Raw genomic sequence first — 25,203 nt, 5'->3', positions numbered from 1 at the left:
ATCTTTTGTAATCAATAATCTTTTGATCAATATTAAAAAGTATTAATTACATATACATATATTATATATATTTTTTATGTATCATTTTGATTTGCAAACATGTTCTCCAATATCTCTAAAAAGCACTTGACTGACCACACACCCAGTGCAGTTGCACACGTCAGTTCATGTGATGCATAAGACGTCTGTTTATCATGTACGATTATCTCTTAGTTCTCACTTCACAAAAATCATTTGGGAAGTGCTTTTTCTTCATTACATGTCTGAGTCCATTAAATCTCACGTGCAGCGTCCTGCTGAGGCAGTTTTGCTCAAAGTTGGCTCTGAGCAATGATTGAAGACAGCAGAGTTTCCATTAGGCAGAAAAAACGTGGATTTAGAGTCGAATCTCATAATTCATCTCCATAATTACCGCCGGGCACACATGGCTCCTGGAGTGCAGCAGACAGGGTAAACGTGAGCCTCCCTGCATTATGCAACATATGCAAATAAACTAATATTTCAAAAGCTTCACACTAGAACTCAAGACAAAGGCAAAACGCAGTTTATTAGAAATCAGCATTTTAACACGTTTGCAGAATGACACCAGATTCTCCCGTCATTAGAAAACAATTGCATATTTTTATTGTTTGGACTTTCAGATGTCCATACTGTGGTTTTTCTAACTTTGAAAAGAAACTGATCCTAAACAACCAATGTTGACAACGTAAGTGCTTTCTTCATAGCTTTAGCACAACAGATTTAAAGCAAAACTATTGGCACAAAGCATTAAGATTGTTCCAGAAGATTCAAAAAGAATGGCCTGACCACAAATCTCTAAATTAATGTCAGTCCTGACAACATAATCAAAACACAAACATTACCTCAAACATGTATATTAATCAATACTGGCATTATGATTAGACTGTTAATACATTTTTGGACCACTTACTCATTTCATAGTTACTATAAAGGTTAAAAGGCACAACAGGTATCATACGGCTTTTTTGTCAACAAAAACAAGAAATACAAAAAATATTGCATTGATAGGCTTGCTTTTTTGCTTGTGTTTGATCACATGCAGAAGCAGCTAGAGGTATGGTTAACTCATCCGACATATTCGGTATGATATACGATGCTGTTTAGTTTAAATCGATCACTCAACTGTTCACAGATCAGGTACCCCTCAGCAAGGAGAAGTTGGCCTGCATGAACAGCCAAGCTGTGGGACAAATCGACTTGTCAAATGGTCTAATGAAACAAAAGTCATCATTATTTTTCTCTACAGTCAATATCTTTCTTTTTTATCTCCAAATCATCATTTTACTGTTTTCTGCTACTTTCATTGACAGTAGAAAGAATCAATTGTGTGCGCAACCCAATATAACTTAACTGTTTGTAAATACAATGTTTGCAGTGTTGTAGCTGATTGTCTTACTCGTGCAATTTCTTCTGTTATTGACCGGTAATTCAAGATGGGCTAGAGTTGAGACTTAGTTCATTGTCAGCATGAAACTTCAGAGAAACTCTGGGATAGTCCTGAGTTACCGCTCAGATGCAAGGACAGGTATTATTTCAACCCCATGCCATGTTACCCAGTGCAACAGAGGTTTTCTTAGGATTTTTTGCACAAGAGGAGGGGAAAAAGGCTTGTGTAAATACACAAAATACAAATGTTTTGCCCCTCAAGGCTTGGACGTATTTGGTTGGAGTGTAACTGGAATGTATACACGGGGCCAAACCCCAAATCTTGGGACTGTCAGTGTTTGTACACTACCATGCTGATATCTGTGTCAGTGGTCAGGACGGAGGGGTTTCTGTCAATGTGCTTTTCTGGTGTGGAGGGTAGGAGGGCTGTTAGGGCTGGAAGTTTGCAGTGTTTCGGAGGACACAGGCCCCACGTCTTCCACGTCTGAAGAACGCACACGCTGTCTGCGAGTCCTCTCCAATTCTTCATCCTGGGCATAAGGACCAATACGATCAATTCATTTATTTTTTAGGATTTTGTAGGACTTTTTTACCACCAAGGCTGCATTTATCAAAAATATTGTAAACACAATAATATTGTAAAATATTATTACAAAAAAAAAAAAAAAAAACTTAAAATAACCTCTTTTCTCTTTTTAATGGATTTTAAAATGTAATTTATTACAGTCATCAGTGTCACATGATCCTTCTGAAATCATTCCATTATGCTGATTTGGTGCTCAAGAAACACAAGAAAAGTTTTTGTTATTATCAATCTGAAAACAGTTGTGCCATTTAATATTTTTGTGAAAACTGATACAAATGTATATTTTTTTCATGATTATTTGAACAAAATTTAACAGATCTGCATGCATTTGAAATAGCAATCTTTTGGACATGAAGCAAAAACAGGTCATGGTGACTGGTGGTGGTGGTGACATCATTAACATATGGTCACCATACTGACGTAACTACATCTTAAAGGCACAGTAACAGTTTGATTGTGGACATTTTTCTGTGGTTCAAGACAATAACTTACATTAAAAGTAGATCTAAAGGAAGTAAAATTATAAAAATGTATCAGTTAAATAATGGTGTTAACCACAGCTGGTTCGGCACAACCACAGCACAACTTATTGTAAGGGAGAAAAATTATCATGTTCACTTAAATTAGGACTGTTGGTGCAAGAAATAGTCGACATGAAGAACAAGAATAAAATGCTACAAAGGTCCCTTTAAATCTGTGTGTGTGTGCAAGACTTACGGTGTCTGCGGTCAGTTCCTCCTCTGTGTGCTCACTGTAATGGTTGTAGAGCTCCATGTCTGACAGAGCACTCTCTGCCATCTCCTCTTCATAGTCAGTGTGATAGTCTGATTCATCTGAGGGAAAGATGGCGATATTCCGACCCATTAGCTTAATGATGTTTGTACACAAATCACACAACACTAAATGACATCTAACTAAGAAGCAGCCAAAGACAGATCAATATGCTGGGAATTTATGCCAAAAATCCCTGAAACAGACTGCCAAATGTTATCTTAAAAAGTACATTTACAAGAGGTGTAGCATTGATTTACCATCCACATGAGCTGGTTTGACTGGCTCAATCCGTGAGACGATCTCAGCCAGATCAGTGAAGGAAGCATTGGGACAGGTCACCACCTGCAGAACAACAAACTGAAGTAAGGAACAGTTAACACAACTTGCATCTGAAAAGTCTTTTAGGTGATCTATGGCTTACACTGTTGCTCTGCGTTTTGTGGAATTCTTCCTGATGTCTGTCCTTCATCATCTTTTCTACCACGCCACTCCTGCACCACACATCAAACACTGTCTTCCCATGCTGGTACCCCACTTCCTATATGTGCACACAGCCACACACACAAACACACATGTGGCAAACCAAAACAAACCCAAAAAGTATAAGTGCAAGAGAAAGACTGAATATTTAGGGTGCAGACGGTAAAAAAGTGAAGGAGATAAAACTCACGCTGATCTCATCAAACTTGCCGAACTCGAGCGTGCGGTATCTGTCGATGGGAGGTCTGATATATTCACAGTAGTCGCTGTTCTTAACAGATTCAAGCTGTCTCACTGAGCACACATAAGCCAGTCGGGCCTGGATCTCAGTCATGTTCAACACCTGAAACAGTCACACACACAACTTTCAAAATTCTGAATCCACAACAACTTTATTAAAGAAACTAGACTTTAATTTTTTTTTTTGCTTGGATGTTCTGGTAGGTTGCTGTTTGCTAATACCTTGTTTTTTTGTTTTGTTTTTTGCAGTTGCTAAGGTATTCTGTGTGGTTGCTAGGGTATTGATGTTTGGTTGCTAGTTAGTATGGCTCAGGTTCCCCAAATAATGCAAATCTATGGCATATTTTTTGCTTGTTTTATCATCCGTTTAAACTGGTACACCGGTAAAACACGTGTAAAAAGTTTAATAAATCACTAGCAGTTGACACTTAAAGTGAGGTCACATAAGTGAAATTTTGCTGCCAAAAAAGGTTCACTGTTTATTTTCAATAGTGTAGTGATATATGATGCACAGCTCAGTGATTTTCAAACCAAGCAGCTTTCTGTTGTCATTCGCATGGATTGCTATTGAAATGACTGTATTTCGCAGATCAACAGTAAATGTGACCGGACCTTTACAAGTATGAGTAACAGTAATAGCCATGCTTGCCTTAGTAAACACAACTAATTAAGTAAACACTGCACTTGGCTAATGTCTCCCTCACCTTGACTTTCTCAGCCAGTGGGTTGAACCGTTTCCATAGCAGCCACCAGCCAGAAAGGGCATCCCCATAGTTAGTGAGGTTAGTTTCATCTTGGCTTCCAACATCAATGGCAATAACCACCTTGGCACCCATGGAGCGAGCCACATCCGCTGAAATAGGGACAGAAATCAACACCCTCACCAACAATTAACCACTATCATTAAAAAGACCAAAATTGCCAAATCCTTCAGATCTGATCAAATGCATTAGTCTCGGCCATAGATGGCACACTCACAGTCTGCCCCAGGCCCGGCGCCATGGACATCCCTGTGCCGCCCTCCAGGCCGAGGGAGTTGGACTTGATCCTAGCGTGTAATTTTCTCACTCAAACCACTGCCTGCTTCTGCTACTGATTGCTTTTAGAGGGAAAAGCTGCCCATAACTGCTGGTCTAGGATTTGTTTTCTTCGTAATAATAGTGAAAAAGAGTTGGCAGATCCAGCTTATCTGTGTTTGCACTCGTCAAATGATTAAATTTCCAACATGTTTTTGCTTTGGTGAGTAACGTAGCCAATCACAGACATGTTTGTTGATTTCTTGAACGCAATGGCCAATCACAGGTGTTTAAGATAGATTCCACTCACCACTCAAGTTTTTGCCCAGTGCTGAGTTCTGCACGTGCTACAATCCTCTCTAACAAAGTGTAGACATTATGTAAATAAGAGATTCATTGTGTAGTCAACTTCACTGATTAATATAACGGAACTTTGTGAGATCGCGTTCATTGAATATTTGACAGCTTTTTAGTGATTATAAAGCGCTCTTTGCACGCTGTCTAGGAGATATAAAATAATAAATAGGCCTATAATATATTCAGAATTTGAATAAAACATTTGTTTTCCATGCTTGAAAAGCAGCCACATACACGTTTCAATACATAGGCTCATCCACATATAAATGCGGAATTCACTCTCGAAACTGTGATGACTGACAGACAGTGATAAACATAGCAAAGGACGAGACAAAAATACCCTCAATATTTTCAGAAGAAATGGGCATGGTCCAAACGCAGGATTTTGCTGCATTAGGTAAGGCAATTGTTATTATTTGTATAAATATAAATACCCCCCCTCTTTCCGGTCTAATTAGACAGTTCTTGGATAAGAATAAGCCAGAATTTTGTGGCCAGAATAACCCACAAACTTTGTGTGCCAACAGTTAAAAGTCTGGCAGTGTTGAACGTTTTTAGCAGCTTTGCATCCATGAAGAAGTGTGACTGTCATGGCATTTTGGGATTTCACTGTCAAGACCTAAAGGGGTTGTACTGCGGGGAGCTGATGTCCTACTACACACCTGGCAGGTTGTTGATGTAGCCTCCGTCCATGAGCAGGTGTCCATCTTTTGGATCACACAGTGGTGGCAGGTAACCAGAAAGAGACATGCTGGAACGCACATACCTCCACAGAGAGCCTGAGATGGAGGGACAGGAAACATCAGACATTTATCCTGGTTAAGGAGAGGCTCATAAATGCAGGTGGAGTATGTGACAGTACCAACCATCAGTGTGCACTCTCATCGTGGAGGCAGTGATGTCTGTGGTGATGTTGAAATATGGGATCCAGAGATCCTGTAAACAATCCAAACACATTTAATCTGCTGAATTTGGCAGATTGCAATCCTGTGTAGGATTTCTCGAGCCAAAAAGAACTAGTTTCCTACCTCTATCTGTTTGTCCTTGAAGACAGCATTAATGCTAGAGTTGAACGAAGCTCCGGAAAACATAGAAGTGATTGGGTACGTCAGGTCCAGCACTTTCTTAAACACTGATGTCATTTCCTGCCGGGAAAGAGAGGGGAACAAAGTTAGACTTTTGGTGTCCAATTTAAGTGGCACTTTATTTAGATCCTAAATAAAAGAAGAAATTAAAAAGAAAAGGGGAAAGAAATGCTAATGAAGGGAACAACAAAACAAGAAAGGGAACAAGACAAGGAATAGGAAAAAGAAAAAAGATATGAAAATGAATAGAAAAAAAAGGACTAAAAAGAATAGAAAAATGGAAAGGAAATGAAAATGAGTAGGAAAATGAAAAGGTACAAGAAAGGAAAAGAAAACAAGAAAGGGAACAAGACAAGGAATAAGAAAAAGGAAAAATAAATTAAAATGAATAGAAAAAGGAAAAATTACTAAAAAAAAATAGGAAATGAATGGGAAAATGAGTAGGAAAATGAAAAGGTACACGAATGGAAAAGAAAAAAGGAAAGGACAAATTTAAATGGAAAATGAATGGACAAGAATAAAAAAATAAGAATGAAGAAAAGAAAGAAAATTAGAAGAAAAAATCAAAAGTAAATGAACAGAAAAAAATAAAACAAAAAGGGAAAGGTAAAAGAAAGAGAACAGGAAAAAAAGAATAAGAATAGGAAAGGGTTCAGTGTACTTAATTTACATTTTTTAATGAGCACTGTGGTGTATCTTCCACAAGGTTCATCTTTAACATTACAGTGGTCTCTCACCATGGCCCATTCTCTGGCTCTGATCTTCATCCTGCTGTAACTGCGGTCCTCTGCATACAGCGCGCCCATCATGGAACCGATAGAGGTGCCGCCCACCAGATCAATAGGGATTCCCGCTTCACTCAATGCTCGAATGATGCCCACCTGAGAACAACCCCTGAAAGGGAAGAAGGGATGAAAAGAGGGATGAGGGGGGGAAAATAAACCCAGTAATATGAGGCCAGTCAATACATAACCTTTCACTTTGGTTCTGTTCTATCTGTCAAAAAAAAATTATGATGCCCAAATATGGCTTGAATGAAATCGACAACCCTGTCCTAGCCTAAAGGAGACTGGGCAGATTTAACACTGAACACACAATCAATCACAGGTTACTACACAGAAATCAAGGGATAAAACAGCAACCAACCTTTAAACACCTCCTGCCAACCACAAAAAAAGACAATAGACAAACAGAGGATGTCAGATCAAATTAAATGACAGAAAGAGAGCAACAGAGGCAAGAGGTCAAACAAAGACTGAAGCGGGTCGCACACCGGACGCGCAGCTCAGCGCCGCGCCGCGCCACGTCTAGGACAACTCTCACCTGAAAATCCGATAACATCAGCAATTTTCTGATTTCTGTAAATAAATATAAAACTAAATGTATATTGCAGCACAGGGTGAAGTCCGTATATACATTAACTACGATTTGAGACACATAAATGTAAATTTAATATAAAACTATGTAAATGGCGCTCTGTGGCGGACAGACGCCGCCGGTGTGTGTACTCTCATAGAGAATAATGTGTTCGAATTTAAAAGACGTGGCGCTGCGCGGCGCGGCGCTGAGCTGCGCGTCCGGTGTGCGACCCCCTTGAGAGGGGGTGGTAAAGGGCTTTTAAAAGAAAATGCCACAGTAGTGTCAACAAGAGTGGGAGTGTGGAAATGCATTCAAAACAGTGGAGGTGTTTTTCTTCTCTTTTACAGTTTTTTTTTAAAAAGGTGCAACAAGTGAGAGTACCTGGCTCCTCCGCCCCCCAGCACTAGAGCGATGGTGTTGCCTGTCAGCACACGGGCCAGGCGTGAGAAATCAGTGTGGCGATCGGCGGGTTTCTGGAACACACGCTGGTACATCTCTCTCTGAAGACACAAATGACACAGGTACTTAAACCAAAGATATACCAGAAATCCATGTTACATTCGCAAATGACTATCACATAAGAAAATTCTCTCATCACCTTGGTCTTGGGTCAGATATGCTCATTAATACAGCTGCCAAACCCAACTCGTTGTGATGGCCATTACTGGAAACCCTTTTATTAAGAATTTTACTGGTTTTGGTGCCATTTATAAAACATTAAAATTGTCTTTATTCCAATCTCAGAAAATAGCCAGTTTCATTTCTTCAAGGTTTTTGTAAAAATTGTCTGTAATTAATTCTACTTTGTGGTTTGTTTTCTCTTTATATCCTGAAAGAGATGAATGTTTGCCATGGCATAACACGTATTCAATGGAGCTGAAGGACACACCAGTAGCAGCCTGGGAAACTTGACAGGAATATCAACAGAATATCAAATATCAAAATGTATCATCTAAAATGTGGCAAATCAATAAAACATTTCCCTTCACTCAAGAGAATGCTAGGGGGTCTGTGAAAAAATTAATTATAAATTATATTAATTTATTAGAATTTTAATTTTTTTAAGATTATATAAAATAAATAAAAAGGAAACTCTTGCATCATTAAATTTTGGGGTCTGTGGCATTAAAAGTTTGAAAACCCCAGAGCTAGACCATCATATGACTTTCAAAATGTCAGTTATTTCAGTGAAACCATGATGTAATATTGAGTGCTGTACCAATTTTGGCAGGCTCCTCTTGGAGAAGACTCTGCGGGGGCAGGACAGGTGAAGGTGCCTGGAGATCCAGCTCCGCATGTTCAGCCATTCGGCTGTTCCTTTGGGAGGAGGGCCATCCTCCCGGTGCAACAACACCAGCTGTTTCTGTGCTCTTACCGCACTCCCCTCTAACATACGTTCCAGCTGAGTGAAATAGAGACAGACAAACAAAGAGAGGGCTTAATATCATCCCTTCAAAACTAGACAACACTCCGTCAAAATGCATTAAGATAATACAATTATTTTCTTTAATGGAATGCACTGAACGCAGAACCATTAAAGTTAAAGTTATTAATCCATAAATATAATAGAAATAAATCCATTTCTTTCACAAGGTCACTTCTTTCAGAAGAATACTTATTGATTGGGATTGGGACATTTAAGAGAAAACCTACGTCCTCTCTCAATTCTTTTCCTGTGAATACAATTACAATTTCAAACTTGTTTCAAACATCTATTGAGTCCCTGATTCAAAGAGCAGCGCCATAGTGGCTGTCCCCTTTAAAGTTTGAAGGATACACACGATCAAAAGGAATGTTGCTCTACCCCGGACCTCTGATCCAACTTCAAACACAAAGCCGAAAGACTGCCCAAAACCCTGGATTATCTGAAACGGCTCTCCCTGCTGCACTAAAATGATGAATCTCTTGCTCTTTAGGAAAAGAACTAAGCAAGTCCTGCAGTTCAACTGGAGTCCCATCAACATGGTTGAATACTGCCTGTGATCAGAGTAGTTCAGCAGTGACTTACAGTGAAAAAGAATAAAACAGCACCTGGAGTAGGTGTGTTATGGTTCAAACAACCTAATATTATTTGGCCCCGACGTATAAAAGTACCTGTCATCCAGAGAGAATGATAAATTAAGCCTTGAAGCCCATTTAATTTGAGTCTGTTGAACTAAAGAGTTTTTATAATAAAGACTCTTCAGTTTCCAGTGGATGTAGCAAAAGTGGTGTAGCTCAGAATCTTGGTACATAATTTACAGTAGCACCAGTTCATGTAAGTGTTTTTCACTCTGATGATGTAACACCATCATACCTCTCCCACGGCTGGGTCCTGCTCTCCCAGTCCCACGATGATGATGCAATCAGCCTGTCTGATGCAACGCTGAGTCCATGGGGTGAGTGACACATCTGTCTGATACAGGACTATGCGGTGGATGTCTTCCTGCTGACCCAGCCAACTCGACAACCTGTACTCATGCACACTGGAGTAGAGCGAAACTATTTTTAGCTACTTTTCATGGTCTCTGCAAATAACTTGATTTGTTCACTGGATTGTAAGTTATATCTAAAATTTTAGATAATCGAACCCGTTACATTTTTATAAACAAATAAACAAACGTCGAAGTCAACTGAAATAAGGATTCTAATGACTTCAGTTGTTAAATTATGAAATGTGTGAACAGATGTAGGGGTCCCCCACACCTTTTGACAAGTAAATATCTATGATGCATAGAGTGCAACAGTGCCCGCCCACTTTTTCAGTGGCGTTGGTTCCGGAAGTATTTTTTCCATTCATTTCTCCCATAGGGATTTCAAAAAAGTCTTTGTTGAAGCGTTATAAGACATGAACCATACCAATCAGCTACGATATAACAACAAATTTTGATTTGAAGCAAAAAAAAGCATTTGAAAATTGGACTACAAGAACCACAATCTCTTGAAACATTGCGAACAGCATAATCGAATGAAAAATGATGGATAAATATAAAACTACTCATTCAAAAATGTCGAGATATATAATATATTTTAAGGTTTTGCAAAATATGCATTAAAATATTTAAGTATTTTGAGAGCATAGGGAGACCAACTCGATTACGTCATTTACGGTGCTTCATGGGAGTGGGCGGAGCTAAAGAGTTCTTCTGCTAAGCGCTGCCAGTCACAACACACTGGGCCAGCTAACCAATCACAGCACATTTCTTATTTCATTTATACATTTATAATGTTTTTGTTTCAAAAAATGCTGTTCTTTTTAACTTTATATTCTTCAAAGAACTCTGAAAAAAATTTAACAGTTTCCACCAAAATAATTAAGCAGCACAACTGTTTTTAACATTGAAAATAAAAAATGTTTCTTGAGCAGCAAATTAGAACGATTTCCGAAAGATCATGTGACACTGAAGACTGGAGTAAAGATGCTGACAATTCAACTTTGCCATTACAGGAATAAATTACATTTTAAAATATATTAAAACAGAAGACTTTAAATTGTAATAAAAAAAAATCTTACTGATTCTAAACTTTTGAATGGTAGCGTAGCCTATGTGTATGTCATGCACTCAAATCAATTTAACACCATGTAAGATTTAACAAAGACATTCCTACAGTTTATGAGGAATAGATTTTACATTGTCAATTTTTTTGTGAGGATGTGTGAACATTACACTCAGGAGTCCTCTTGAAGCTACTTTGATGAATGTGTGTTGGACTCGGATCCTTGTTTCAGTGGATCTATTGCTGTTAAACTGACCAATAAACATGTGATGGATGAGAGCTTGTCAATAATCTTGACAGAAACCAGAACAGTATTGGCACTTAAAGGTTTTCTGAATTTAATCTAACAGAAACACAGAAAGCGGTTCACAACTGAGACAAACATCAGCAACAACAAGGAAAAAGGAAGATCTCATGCTGGGTTAGAGGGACCAGGACTCATGCGGACTGATTAGTTATGGGGTTAAGTGTGTTGTTCATTTACATATCACAAAACAGCTTTCATCTCGCTCATCAAACGACTACTTTAATGTGTAAAAACAACAAAAAATGAGTGTTGTTGTTTTTCAGCTGAACACACAAAATCTGCATGTATTAATACATTTGCATATTCTGATAGATGGAGTAGGCACACATTTATATAAACTAATATTTAATGCCATATAAATTATATAATGACACTTTGACGCCGTACCTGTCTAATGCAGCAGAGCCGAGGCGCTGTTTGATGATGTCACTTGTCAAGAGAAGAGTGGGACCTGGAAGACATAAATTTGACTCAAGCTTCCTCTCCAATTGTAAACCTTCTCATCTTTTTCATTTAAAATCTATGTAATATAGCAGTCCTCACCAATAGCTAAGAGCGCATGCTGAAGTTCCAGGGTGAACGCGGTCAGAGGAACCTCCTCTGATACCGGGAGCACAGTGACGGTGGAAAGGTTTGAGGCAGGGTTCCCCGCGTCCCATTTACTGCCGGGAGTGTGTAGAGCTAGACTACGAGCTGGACGTTAAAATACAGATACAAAGCTGTTATCATACATTAATGGAGCCTAGAAACCTTTGCCTTTGATGCAGGAGATGGAACACTGATAGTTTTACACACACACCTGTTAAAGGTCCATTAACTTGCTGGAGGATCTTCTGTCCGAGCAGATGAATAAGCCTTGTGACTACCTAATGAGATCAAATACAGAGAACAAGGCTGATATTATACAGACACAGAGGGAGCACAGAAACTCAGAACACTGCAGTTTCTGGCTATAAAGCAAACACAGTGTGGCTGGCATACCTGTGGGAATTTTCTCTTGATGGAACTGAGAGCGCCCTCAGGTAGTTTAGCCAATTCGGAGTCCCGAACAGCATGAACAGTAGTTGCTCTGTTCTGATGGGTCAGAGCTTCCACCTACATTCACACACATACATGCACACAAAACACATGAAAAACTTACTTGAAAAAAAGTTAAATAAAAAATTAAAGCTATACAGAAACACATTTTGTATAGAAACAAAATTACCAAAAATAAAAGGAAAACTGAAAATATAAAAATAGAAGTGAATTCAAAATATGATCAAATATGATAGTAGTATATAATTCTAAAATAACACTATGACTCATATAATTGAAAGCTTATAATTGCTTTCAGTGAGAAATTCACCAAAAGAGTAAATCATACAGGTTTCATGATTAGAGCAAAGATCAGCAGTCACAAAACTCCAATATCAAGAAATACAGTCAATCTGTGACGTAGATTGAGACTAAATATGGATCTTCAAAACAGGCGTCACATCACTCGCATCCATGGACAATGAACCACCGTTCTCCAGACAACGTAACCATGGCATCACCATGGAAAGGTATTCTTAGCAGCATAGGCGTCACTACGGAGACGTCAGCCAATCACAATAAAACATTATGAATAATGAGACAGAGGGATCTCCTGGGACATACTGGGATACTGAGATACTGGCACACCTGATTAGGTGGCACATATTCATTGAATACATCAATGCCAGTACATTAATGTCACCAAAACTATTCTGGGAGATACTACACATATAATAGGCAGACTTTCTATATAGTACATTCACAGCATTATATAAAATGGAACGATATCTGATGATTCATTGTTGAGTCATCTTAGCAAAAAATAAAGTCAAAAAAGGTAACAAATCCTGAGAAACTCTGGGCAAGGTGCAATAATTGGTTGCTAGCACAGTTTTGAACCATTTGAAGACGTTACACTATATGTTGTGCATGTGGAAAAGCTCACCACTCCAATGAGATCTCCTCGGCCATACTCTCCAGTCAGCTCCTTTTTCCCATCCTCCTTCATGATGACGGAACGCAGGCGGCCACTGAGCACTATAAAAGTACTGTCAGACTTATCGCCCTGCCTGAGAGAGAAAGAGAGAGAGAAAGGATGGGGTCGTTTATCATAGAAGATTTATGAAATGCTGAGAAAGCTTATCTGTCTCAGCCAGAGGGGCTGAGGAGAAGAAGAAATCGCCAAGTTTATTAGATTGTATTCTGTCCAAAGGTCTTACTGAGAAGGCATAGGAAAAGATGAAAAAAAAATATCATGACAATAGAGTGTTTTTGGCTCTCCTGAGAGGAGCTCCCAGATAAACTGTTCAGGAATACACTTAATAATAATACATAGACTACACAGCCAAAAAAATCTGTGGACATACAAACATCACACAAACAGACACTTATCGAACGAACACACCTTATAAAAGTTTGAGGTCAGTAAAATGTTTTAATGTTTTAAAAGAACTCTCTCATGCCCAAGGCAAAATCATTAATGAAGTGAAATTAAATATTATAACAACTTCAAATAACTCTATTTTAATATATTTTAAAATGTAATATTAAGTGCTGCTTAATATTTTTGTGGAAATCTTGATACTTTTTTCCAGTATTCTTTAATGAATAGAAAGTTCAAAATTATAAATCTTTTATAGCATTATAAATGTCTTTATTGTCACTTTTGACCAATTTAATGCATCCTTGCTGAACAAAAGTATTAATTTCTTTAAAAAATAAAAATAAAATTCTTTAGGGTAGTTAATTATTTTTCAAAACCAAGGGTGTTAATGAGGAGTTCATCCTCCTGTTGCTACTGTAACTGCTTCCACTACAAAGTCACCAACCTTATTGGTACTGGTAAAAAAAACAAAAAAAATGTCTTTACCTATAATAACACAATGCTTGTTTACCCATACTAAAAATGATTGTCTAAGGATACTGCATGATTTAGTGAAACTGAGTGTAGCTGATGAAACTATAATACCTGTTAATAAGAAGGTTACACATTTGGCCAAGTAGTGCACTAATGGTACTTATTTACACTAATAAAGAGGTAGAGAGAAAATAAATAGTGTGAAAGGAGGAGAAAAAAAGTAAACAGTAAATATGAGGAAATGAAGCAAACCTGTAGACAGCTCTCCCCGCCTCCACAGCCATCCAGTCAAGGGCAAAATCAATCTGTCTGACGAAAGATGACATCCTTCTTACAACTGTATGAGCCACATTCAGCACCACTGTGGGCTCAGCTCGCATGATCCTGACAACATACACACACACACACGGGAGTGAATCAACGTGTCAGTTGAAAAACCATTAAAACCAGCAAAAAAGAGTGAGTTTATGTTCATTATTTGCAAGCCAATATCAACAAGAAGTTACATATAACTATGTATTATACTATAGAAGACATACTAGGAATTTATTAGCCAATTATAAAGATTTACTTATTTATGATTTGATGCCATATCAGCCGCAATGGTTATATTCATGACAAAATCAACAGTTTTTCAATTTTAAAAAAACAATTATGGTTACCATTTCAATACATTGTTTCACATATATACATACAGAGGTAACACAGAGGTAAACATTATTACTTTTGGCCAGAAAGAAATGTCCACAAGTATTAATGCTCATTTCTTCTGTGCTTTCTGTAGAGCAGTCATGGATGACACTGTTTTACATAATGGCCTATTATATAAATTGATAGATCATTTTAAATATCGGTCAGATATTAACTAGCTGTTTTAGCCAGAATAACCAGAAAAGTGGACCGACTTTATTTTGATAGTAGTAAAGTTTGGCTACACTAATATAAAGTTTGGGGTCAGTAAGATTTTTTTAATGTTTTTGAATGAAGTCTCTTATGTCACTCAAGGATGTATTTATGTGTTAAAAAATACAGTAAAAAAAGTAATATTGTGAAATTTTACTACAATTTAAAATAACCTTTTTTGAAAGGTCTTTACTGTCATTTTTGATCAATTTAATTCATCCTTTTTTTCACTAGAAAAAAAAGTAACTGACCCCAAACTTTTGAATGGAAGTGTATGTTGGATTAGAGTGATTTTGGAACATGGTCATGGTGTAAACTGGACTAACATTAGTAGTGGACTGAATACCTACTCATAGAAATGTGTTTTAGAAATGGACAGGAAGCTGCAGTCACGATGTGCCCGTACGGTGAAGATAAGTGGCTCTCCCGTCAGTACAGCCAGCTGACCCACCAGCTCTCCTGGGTGAGCCACGAACAGACACGTGTCCTCCTCTCGGTCAATCATCCGCTGGTACACATGCAATGTGCCCGAAATCAAAAACTGCACACTTACTTCCTGAGGAACACACAGCCAAACAGTCAAGCAAATGATTTTGACGAGGTAAAACATTAGAAATCCATAGAAACTACACCGTCTAGATATTCTCACTGAATGTTTCAAAACCTAGTAAGTTGCCTACTTAGACAGCATTTTTGGGCAGCATAGGTCTTCTCTTGAAGCAAAGGCTAACTTAAAAGTAGATACATTAAACCTCTTCTAAAATAGCTCATTTTATATGTATCCTTACGTAATTCTATATGTATCCTTACGTAATTCTATGTTAATGAAGTTGCCGCCCATGTAGTTAACAGATATGCATTTACTGTGATGTCTGACCTGATCTCCTTGGCGAGCTACAATAGATCCAGCTTTAACTTGATGGAGCGTCACCCTGCCCTCCAGCAAACTGGGGTCCTGGACAAACACAGCACCAATAAATACAAACAAACACAAAAATCCATGTAAATATACATAAACCAAGAACCCATATCCCACTAATGGTGATGTATTTTGACCTGCAGTGGAATAATCCCCAGCAGGTCCTTCTTGGCGGCCTGGAATATGGCGCCCACTTTACTAGGGGGCACGTCAGAGTGCGATGCATTGTCTGTGTAGTGAATCACAGCGGACGGAGCATGCTGCATGGTCACACTCTTCTTCAAAATGGACTGAAGAACATAAAACAAATTATATGTTTTGATATATACAGATATTTAGGATGAGAGAAAGATGAGATGGAGGAAGAAAAGACCTTGTGAATAACAGAAATGGATGGAGGATCGTCAATGGTGACTCGGGCCCGTTCATAGGCCATGTTCAAGTCATTTCCTGCCACTCCTGCACAAACACACATAGAAACCAAATCTAGTTTGTAGATTTCAGTACTAGAGGTCTCATTTGTGTGTAAAAGCAAGTCTGTGTGGGGTGAATAAGAATGGATGGATAGGCAGATGGTAGGTGAACTGTTACCTGAACTCTCTACAGGCATCGAGACCGAGCGAGTCCTCCGTGCAACTATGGACGTATTTTCGTATGAACCTGCTTGCCCTCCATCTGGTGATGAGTGATGAGACATTTATATCACTCTCAAAACAGACAAGTACAATATTACAGCACATCTGTTTTGCTTTTTTGTAAAAAAATTGTTTTTAGGCGAAAGACAAATCTGACAAAATGCCAAAAGCAAATAGTCAATAATTTAAATGCAAAAACTTATTTTACTTAGGCTAAAGCTCAGTCTGTAATAATTAAAGGGATCCAATCCTGGATTGTAAGATGGTAAGATTTTTTTATGTTTTTAAAAGAAGTCTATTATGCTCATCAATGCTGCATTTATTTGATAACAAATACAGTAATACAGTAACATTGTGAAATATTATTACAATTTTAAATAAGCGTTTTCTATTTTAATTTATTTTTTAATATACTTTTTCAGCAGCCACTCCAGTCTTTAGTGTCATGTGACCCTTAAAATAATTCTAATATACTGATTTGGTGCTCAAAAAACTTTTCTTATTATTATCAATGTTGAAAACAATTGTGCTGCTTAATATTTTGGTGGAAACTGTGACACATTTAACACTTTTTTTCAGTATACTTTGAATAGAAAGTTCAAAAGACCAGCATAGAAATAAAAAATATTTTGTAACATTATAAATGTCTTTACTGTCACTTTTGATCAATTTAACAAGTCTTTGCTGAATTTAAGTGCACACACACACACACACACACACACACACACACATAGTGTATATTATAGAAAAACAAACGTTTACCTGAGTGTGTCATGTGCTCTCCGGAGTCCTGCAGGTGCTCGTCTTCTGGTTGTGTCTGGAAGTGGGGTCTGCGGGGGACTCTGCAAGGACTCCCCTCGGTGAGCACACTGTTGACCGTAAACAGCGCCACTGCTTGTCTCTCCTATACACACATTCACAGTTCAGACAGCCACTTACAAGCATCTGACACACAAACTATTTTCCTGGTCTGATGTAACAGCCATTGACTCCCTGAGGTTTTTCTCCAAAGAAAGAACAATTTAATAAACAACTTATTTACAAAATTACTAAAAAGTACTATAAAACTTTCATGAAATATAGTGATAAACTAATATAATGTTTTCTAAAGCCAGCTTGACTTAAAAAAAAAAAAGTTATGACTTCAACTTCAAAGGTATGACTTCAACAGGAACACAAATATGATATTTCAAAGAAACTTTGCAGTAGATCAGCATCCTTATTTTCCATCGAACCTTCCACCTTATTGATTTTTACACTAAAACTCATCACTTGCTTTTTTTTTTTTCATCTCAAAATGACAAGTGTGAGAACTGCACTGAGTTTATGCTGTGTTGTCACGTAACCTTGCCTGCTGTGCTGACAGGACTAAATCGCATTTATAGCCGATGGGAGAGCACTCAAATTCACAGTGCAAGCTAAAAGTACTTCTTAAATCAAAACGGAAAACAACTCCCTCTGCCTGCCCGCACTGTGAAGGTAGAAGAGAGCTGTGTGTGTGTAGGGTTGTGCCGTGACATACAGTGATGGCTGATGGGAGATTTTCACCCAGAGGGTGTTAAAGTCGGTGTCCTTTAAATGAAAGCCGAGGTCTTATGATCCATGTTATTCAATCTAGCTGAGTTTTACAGCTCCAGCACAGGAGTGATAATGCCGATGGAGGTTAACGTAGCATGAAATAACGGTGAGAGTGTGTGTGTGTGTGAGAAAGCACATATTTTAGAAGTGATTGAGTGTGTGTGATCTTAAAAGTAATAATGCTGAGATGTACGTGTGTACGCGCTTTCTCAAACCTGATTGAAAAGCTCGGTCGTCAGCCCCAAGTAGTTGTGAAGTGCCAGGAAAGTGACTCTCTGCAGGCGCACCATGATTATCTAAACAGACAGAAATAAGCCACAAATTAACGCTGTCGTTTTTTTGTAAATTACTATGCTTACTCCAGTAAATAACAGTTTGAAATCTTGTAAATAAGACACCAGTGTCTAAGCAGTTAAATGGGGTGTAAATGGGAAAAAAATTATTTTCTTTGCTTCTATGAAAAAGATATTTGATATGCAATTTAGACACAGTCTAACTTTTCAAATTATCATGTTCCATACCAAGCCCACCTTGACCATTTACGAAGACTGAACTGCAAAAACAAAAAAGTAATTTAATTTAATTGTACTAACAGCATCATTAAAAGTTTTGGGTCAACATTACATATTAAATTATTTTTTTTATTTTTTATTTACTATATCAGCCAATATTGGATATTTAATTGTATTCATTTGCTTCATTTTAACATTTAAATAACCTTATCCATCATCTAACATTTCCTTTAACTTAATATTTAAAAACACTAATAACTGATTAACACGGTTGAATGTAATTTTTAGCAAATCTCAAAATTAATATCCAATTATATTGCATAATTTATAATGACTGATTTTGGTTTTTAGTTTAATTGTATAGATTATAATAGTTACAATTACTAGTATTAGTAATAATAGTATTTATTTATATTTGTTGGTACAGAATTTTAATATTGGCCATTTAATTCTAGGTCATAATATGAAAATAATTACTGGCTTATCGATATCAATCATAATTTTTATATTTGTGCATCCCTAGTATTTAGCTACTTGGCCACCCTGAAGGACAGGTACAGTGTGAACTGTGCTGTGAAATGTAAGTCATTTACATATAGATCTATTAAAGGTATATTATATTATTATTTTTATACAGTCCTGCCCTGTCTAAAAAAAGAGAGAGAGAAATCCTGGAAAACATTACAGGCCCAAATATACTTCAAGCGAAATTGAAGAACGAACTAGTATGACGTCCTTTCAAACAAAATCAGGCCAAATCTAAGTTTGTTTGGAGTTTGGAGAAAGATTTTGGAGAAAACAGCTTGCCAAAGTGAACTTTCCGGAAAAAGTTTGATACGGCTTGTGAACACCTTCGAACTACCATTGGTCCGTGGCGATTACGTAATATTTAGGTGTGCTTTGGGGTTCCTCCTTTTTTGATGTGAAAATCTTCTCTGGTTCATTTCTTCTGTTCAGTCCGTAGAGGTCAGACGCAAGTAAAACATGAACAACTGGAAAGCAGCTTAATAGTAACAGTGACAGCAATCTATAGTATAAAGTGCTATATTTTTAAACGTGACACGCTGAATTGCAGAGCTTGGGCAAACATATCCACATCACTATGATCATTTGCTTTTTTAACTGCTGTTTTCTCATCGCAGTTATTTTTGTTGTGTTGTTGAGAGGAAAGTGCACAACACAGATTTACATACTGATGTAAACTAACACAATATTGCTACTCAAGCATTTCAAACTTATTTTTAACCACTAAGCAAAAGATGAAAAAGAACCTCGGCGTGAGTATACTGGGGCCTTAGAGGAAAAAAACATGATATAAAAAGGTGTAGAAAATGTATTATAGTGTGGTTGAGACATATGTTAAGTAAGACAGAGGTCACATTGAAGCAGACAGCCATGGGGGAGTTCAAGCCCATCTGTACCTGTATGACTCTCACTAGCGTCTCTGGGTATTTCTCAAACACTGCCTGGAAAGCTGAGGCAGGCAAACGCAAAATGGTAGACCTGACCGCCGCACGAGCAGACACAGTCTTGTAAGGAGCAGGATAACCCTGAAAAGAAAGAAAATATCCAAAATGAATCTCAATGCACTAGAGCAGGATAGGTTGTTAGGAAGGCAGACAGAGAACTTACTGTAATGATGTCTAGAATGCTGAGCAGACTGTGAACGCTGTCCCCGGGCAACACGTCCTTCACCACAGGCTCTGTGCCATCCTGAAAGACACACACACCCCAATGGAGAATATGACAACATCAAGAGGGGCACTAAGTTTAATTACTCATTTGCCATTTAGCTGACAGTTCTTATCCAAAGTGACCTACAGGGAATTTATTGCGGAGACAGACCTCCTAGACTAACCAGAGGTTAAGGATCTCAATCAAGGAAATTATGGTAATTGTTCATGAATCAATTGCTGTAGGTTTCATACCTATAACATTTCTGTTAACAGACCAGACCTTTAATAAAAGTTATTGGACCCAATCAAACACTATTTTATTAGTTGTATTTTCATAATTAAAATTGTACACCCATAGCCTATATATATATATATATATATATATATATATATATATATATATATATATATTACATTAACCATTTTCCTCAGATGTTTAACTAAACATGATCACAAATATTTTAAATATTTTATATAAATAGGCGTTTTGGATTAAGCTGTTTTTTCAATAAAAAAATTTAAATGTATAAAATATAATGAATATACATAATTATAATTTATAATAATGCATCATTTAATATATATATTGGTTGTCTGGGGTTGAGCAAACTTTTCCACACTTTATAAAATGCATCATATATAATTTCATTTATATAATTTGTTTTTTAATTTATATAAATATATACAAATAAATATCATTAAAATAATTAATAATAATAATATAATAGTATAATTTGAAATGCATTAGTGTGCATGAGGTTGATGACCAAGTTAACTGACATTCCCTAAACCAGTGCCTCTAATGAAGTCTATGAATTTTAAAAGGTACTCCCATGGCTCATCCTTACAAACTCATGAATGCAAAGCTCAAGCCTTCCATCCTGAACCACATAGATGCTGTCATCATCATCCCCTGGCTTGAACAGCCCCTCTCCCTCCTGCAGCTCCACAAACACCATGTGCCGACACAGCTCCAAAAACAAGGGCTTTTCAAAATGACCAAGTACCCTGAAATGCATTAACATTCAACTTTAGAAGAACACCAACATTCCACTAGGCTGAAAAAGTATAATGTGATTTGTAGTTCAGCTGTGATCATGTGAGGGTCAGAGTTGTTCACCTGACGTTCTTGAGCATGTAGAGCACCTCTGAGGGCAGGTTTGAGTTCTGCACATCAAATTCGGTGAGATCTGCTTCTAAGAGAGAGGGAGGGGGTTCTTTGGGCTGCAAAGTGGGTGGTTCCTTCCTGATCCGCAAGATCCTGCATGACATCATAGCAGGATTCAAACCAGAAGCACTGATTGGACAGCTTCTGACTTAAACTGTGTGGGTGATAATACGAGATGGCATTTGTTCCGTAAAAATGAGGTATATGAGAATCTAAACATACCTGCGAGCTATACTTAGAACTTTAGGCCTCTTCCGAGAGCGCTGCTTAGACACCGAAGTGGAGGTTGGTGTCGAGGACAAGGTCTGGACCTGAGAGACAGAAATAGAAAAACCAAGTGGAGGATGGATAGTAAATAAATAGATAAGGCTGTTAGTCATACAGGTTATGAACAGTGGCACATGTTCATGATATTCCACTTCGCACACTCTATGCTGCCCTCTAACGGAGGAAGAATAAACTTTCAGCTGATGATGTACATTTTAATTACACCAATAAATGAGTATTTGTGGAACAAGTCACTGCAGAGTCAGAGTCTGAACAATCAGCTATTTATCTTGGAGCACAAATAGACTACTGTGAATGTGACCATTAATCAGCAGCTAAAACAGGGTGCAAATCACAGGAAAGCAAATGGGTTTCAGCAAGATGTGACTCACCTTTCTCATGATTTTCCTGCCGTAAAAGAGCACTTTATCTCTTTTTCTGAAGCGATAGCGAGGAACACCAGCCTGTTGACCTTAAAATACACACAAGCAAATGCATAATGAGATTCCAGCAAACTGCTCAACACATACACTGCAGTTTAAAACATTTTTAAAGGACTTAATAGTTTTGTTTAGCAAAGATGCATTAAATCGCTCAAACGTGACAGTAAAGACATGTATAATGTAACAAATTTAAAAAATACTGTTCTTTTAAACTTTTTACTCATCAAAGAATCCTTAAATGTATCAAAGATCCACAAAAATATTAAAGTCACCATGAAATAAAATTTTATAGAATATTGCAGTGTGTATTATACATGATTTATCCATGCACATAATTTTATTTATTTATTTATGTGCCCTTTTAATCTTCAATAAAAAAAAAAATTCCACTCTCGCTTGCGCTGACATCACATTTTTGGGGACATTTTTAGTTTTTCAGCCCAAGAGTGGGACAACCTGTCACTCACATGAGATCAAAGCAAAAGCAAACCACAACGATCCTATCAATTCCAAATGGACAAGAGTCCCGTCCTACATTTTTTCTTGTTTGAAAAGTTGTTCCACTTAGATATACGTCACAATAGGGAAGAAAAAACTATCGCAACTTCTGTTTCATGTTGATTTTCATGTTTTCAACATTGATTATAAGAAAAGTTTCACTGAAGCAGCATATTAGAATGATTCCTGAAGAATCATTCTCAAGGAAAATATATTTTACAATATATTAAATATACAATATATAACATAATATTTTACAATATTACTGTTTTTACTGTATTTTTGATCAAATAAATGCAGACGTGAGCACCTCCATCATATTGAACCCACACAACACTTATTCAAGAATCAGAGCTGAGCAACACGCTGAAAACAACACAATTTGGAAACAAAAGGGAAACCCACTCGCCAGTTTATATCTGCGGTAGAGGAGAAGCACAGAGATTCCTATCAGACACACAGCCACCACGGCACCGATCAAAATACCCGTCAGCTGGAACAAACAACAGTTACAGAAATGTAAGATAAGAGAATTTATCTGATATTACAGGAAAACTGAAAGATGAACTTGGACTTGACAAATCAAAACATGCTGTCAGTAATAGAGCAAATAATACTGATAAAAACACTGCAAGAAATTCTAATCTGATTAAACGTTGTATCGGTCAACACAAACCTGATTTAACCTGAACTAAAGTATTTGAAATGTCTGTCACTTGTTTCATAATCTGTACATCTGATCTGAGCCAGTTCAGTGTCTTCCCTTTCACATGGGAAAGTAACAAGGGATTAGACAGTTTTCCAAAGTAATTCAGGGAACACTTCGTTTCTGTACCATGGTGGTCTGCATCCTCTCCTCCACAAACTGCTGCAGGCGGGAACGAATTTCACTCCCAATAGCCTGAGGAAATACATACCAATATACAAACAGTCAGACACACTCCCAGGGTTTTGGTTTGAAAATAAAAACCCTGGATAAAAAACTCTTTTATATGTGTTTTTATAATTCATTTATTTTTGTTCCACAGAACAATACAATTTGGAAAAAAAAAACCCGGCTCATGTGGGATTTCTTTGAAATCATGTTTATTTATTTTTATCCATACCAAGATCATATGAGACTCAAAGGGGCCAGTGCTTGTTCAGCTCCTTCCTGTATTGCACAAAACACAGTACTTCCCCTTGCAAAAATAAAGGGATCAATCTGCTCAATACATAATCCAGCATTAATTTTGTTTAAAAAAAGGGATAGTTCACCAAAAGAGAAAATAGTCTATCTTTTTACTCCTCCTTTCACGTGTCATTCCAAACCAGTTTTCTGTTATTTTTCTACTGTGCATTTCAAATAAAAAGGGAGTGGCCAAACAATTAAAAAGAAATCACATAAGCAGTGTTTTTGATTTATTGTTGTATATTTATTTCTTTATTCTTCTTTTTAAAAGTTTTCTTTTCTTTATGGCAGAAATTATGAAACATATTCTTAATTATAAATATACGCAGAACACATTTCCCATCCTGACTAGCCTAATCCCTTTGAACAAAATACATTTTAAGCTATTATGTATTTAAGTAATATCTTCAATTTTTATATATAGTACTGTGATATACGTTAAACTTTACTTGATCTATATTGGTATTACTCTCCTGTCTATCTGTTTATCATGTCGGTGTTATTTGTTCTCTTGTTTTTCAGAATGACACAACTGATAATGATCCATTCACATGCATAACAAATCAACTGCAACAAAAATGATATAAGATGTTGAGACCCATGATACTTACAGGATACAGGCACCGAGCTTCATCCTCCTGCTCATCTCCCATTTCTAAAAAGACAAAGTCACTCAATTTATGGAGAATGCATTCAGCTGCATCATGTTCTCAAGCTGTCATTCATTCATGAAAACAGTCAAGAAGTCTGAACTGCGACTTTTCTGGAAGTAAACTTCTGTTTTAGTTGAGCTTAACACACCTTTGCAAAACCATTTTCGAGATAATCCGATGGAAAAATAATCATGCCAGTTAAATATGACGCAGTGTTTCTGTTGTCATTGGAGCAGTGATGACATGCATTAGTGTTATGGGCGTTACAGCTATTTAAAGTGTAAACAACCACGCCAACTTATGAAAACATATGAATTCTGTTTTAGGTTTAGACTAGTTGCACAAAAATACCAATAAAACCAGCATATCTTACAAAAACACCTGTTTAGCAGGTGGTTTATACGTGACAGAGTAATATGCTAATTAGCTAGCAAACAGTAGCTTACTTACTAAAGACAGCGAAATTGGAGACCGATGCTGAAATAATCCTTTTATTTATTCCGCAGCTGCTAGCTGGGTCCCTTTCCTGTCATTTCCACACAAATTTAACTCCATTGTAAACTTTGGCAGCTTCTTTTTCGCCCCATGAAGTCAAATCTCTGCTGTTGCCTTAACAGTCCTTCACGTGGCAGTGATATGCAATTTCATTGGCTACAAACAACATGAATAGGCCAATCGGAACCGCTGTTGTTTGAATTTTTTTTTTTTTTTTTTTTTTTTTACATGCAAAAACAACATACACAATTCCAATAATTCTGCAGATCATAAAATAAAAATGGGAAAAAAGTGGAGTATAATTAAAAAAAGTCATTTAACT

The 25,203-nt window shown here is 37.2% G+C and overlaps 1 protein-coding gene across 2 annotated transcripts; it reads right to left on the bottom strand.

Moving 5' to 3' along the window:
- Positions 1 to 522: 522 nt before the first annotated feature.
- Positions 523 to 25,039, bottom strand: pnpla7a (patatin-like phospholipase domain containing 7a). Of its 2 annotated transcripts, none has more exons than XM_084136323.1 (36): positions 24,837 to 25,039; positions 24,345 to 24,388; positions 23,398 to 23,463; positions 22,968 to 23,055; positions 22,014 to 22,093; positions 21,577 to 21,665; positions 21,307 to 21,447; positions 21,035 to 21,194; positions 20,143 to 20,223; positions 19,932 to 20,060; positions 18,214 to 18,294; positions 17,183 to 17,324; positions 16,377 to 16,460; positions 16,159 to 16,244; positions 15,923 to 16,075; positions 15,744 to 15,821; positions 15,217 to 15,422; positions 14,216 to 14,347; positions 13,052 to 13,175; positions 12,070 to 12,183; positions 11,888 to 11,954; positions 11,632 to 11,781; positions 11,476 to 11,539; positions 9,601 to 9,769; positions 8,524 to 8,706; positions 7,686 to 7,804; positions 6,683 to 6,839; positions 5,889 to 6,005; positions 5,727 to 5,796; positions 5,523 to 5,639; positions 4,192 to 4,340; positions 3,438 to 3,590; positions 3,189 to 3,305; positions 3,025 to 3,109; positions 2,711 to 2,826; positions 523 to 1,937 (listed from the first exon to the last, which is right to left on the bottom strand). In XM_084136323.1, the coding sequence occupies exons 2-36, from the start codon at positions 24,384 to 24,386 to the stop codon at positions 1,800 to 1,802; spliced, it is 4,047 nt and encodes a 1,348-aa protein (XP_083992449.1). In that variant the 5' UTR covers positions 24,387 to 24,388; positions 24,837 to 25,039; the 3' UTR covers positions 523 to 1,799. The 2 variants fall into 2 exon arrangements, with proteins under 2 accessions (XP_083992449.1, XP_083992450.1); XM_084136324.1 differs by having other exon boundaries at positions 22,014 to 22,085; positions 22,972 to 23,055.
- Between the last annotated feature and the right edge of the window lie 164 nt (positions 25,040 to 25,203).

This window comes from Abramis brama, assembly GCF_963993115.1.
Source record: "Abramis brama genome assembly, chromosome: 15".
Taxonomy (NCBI): Eukaryota; Metazoa; Chordata; class Actinopteri; order Cypriniformes; family Leuciscidae; genus Abramis; species Abramis brama.
Note: the sequence above shows the minus strand (reverse complement) of the source record. Positions and strands in the feature narration are given on the sequence as shown.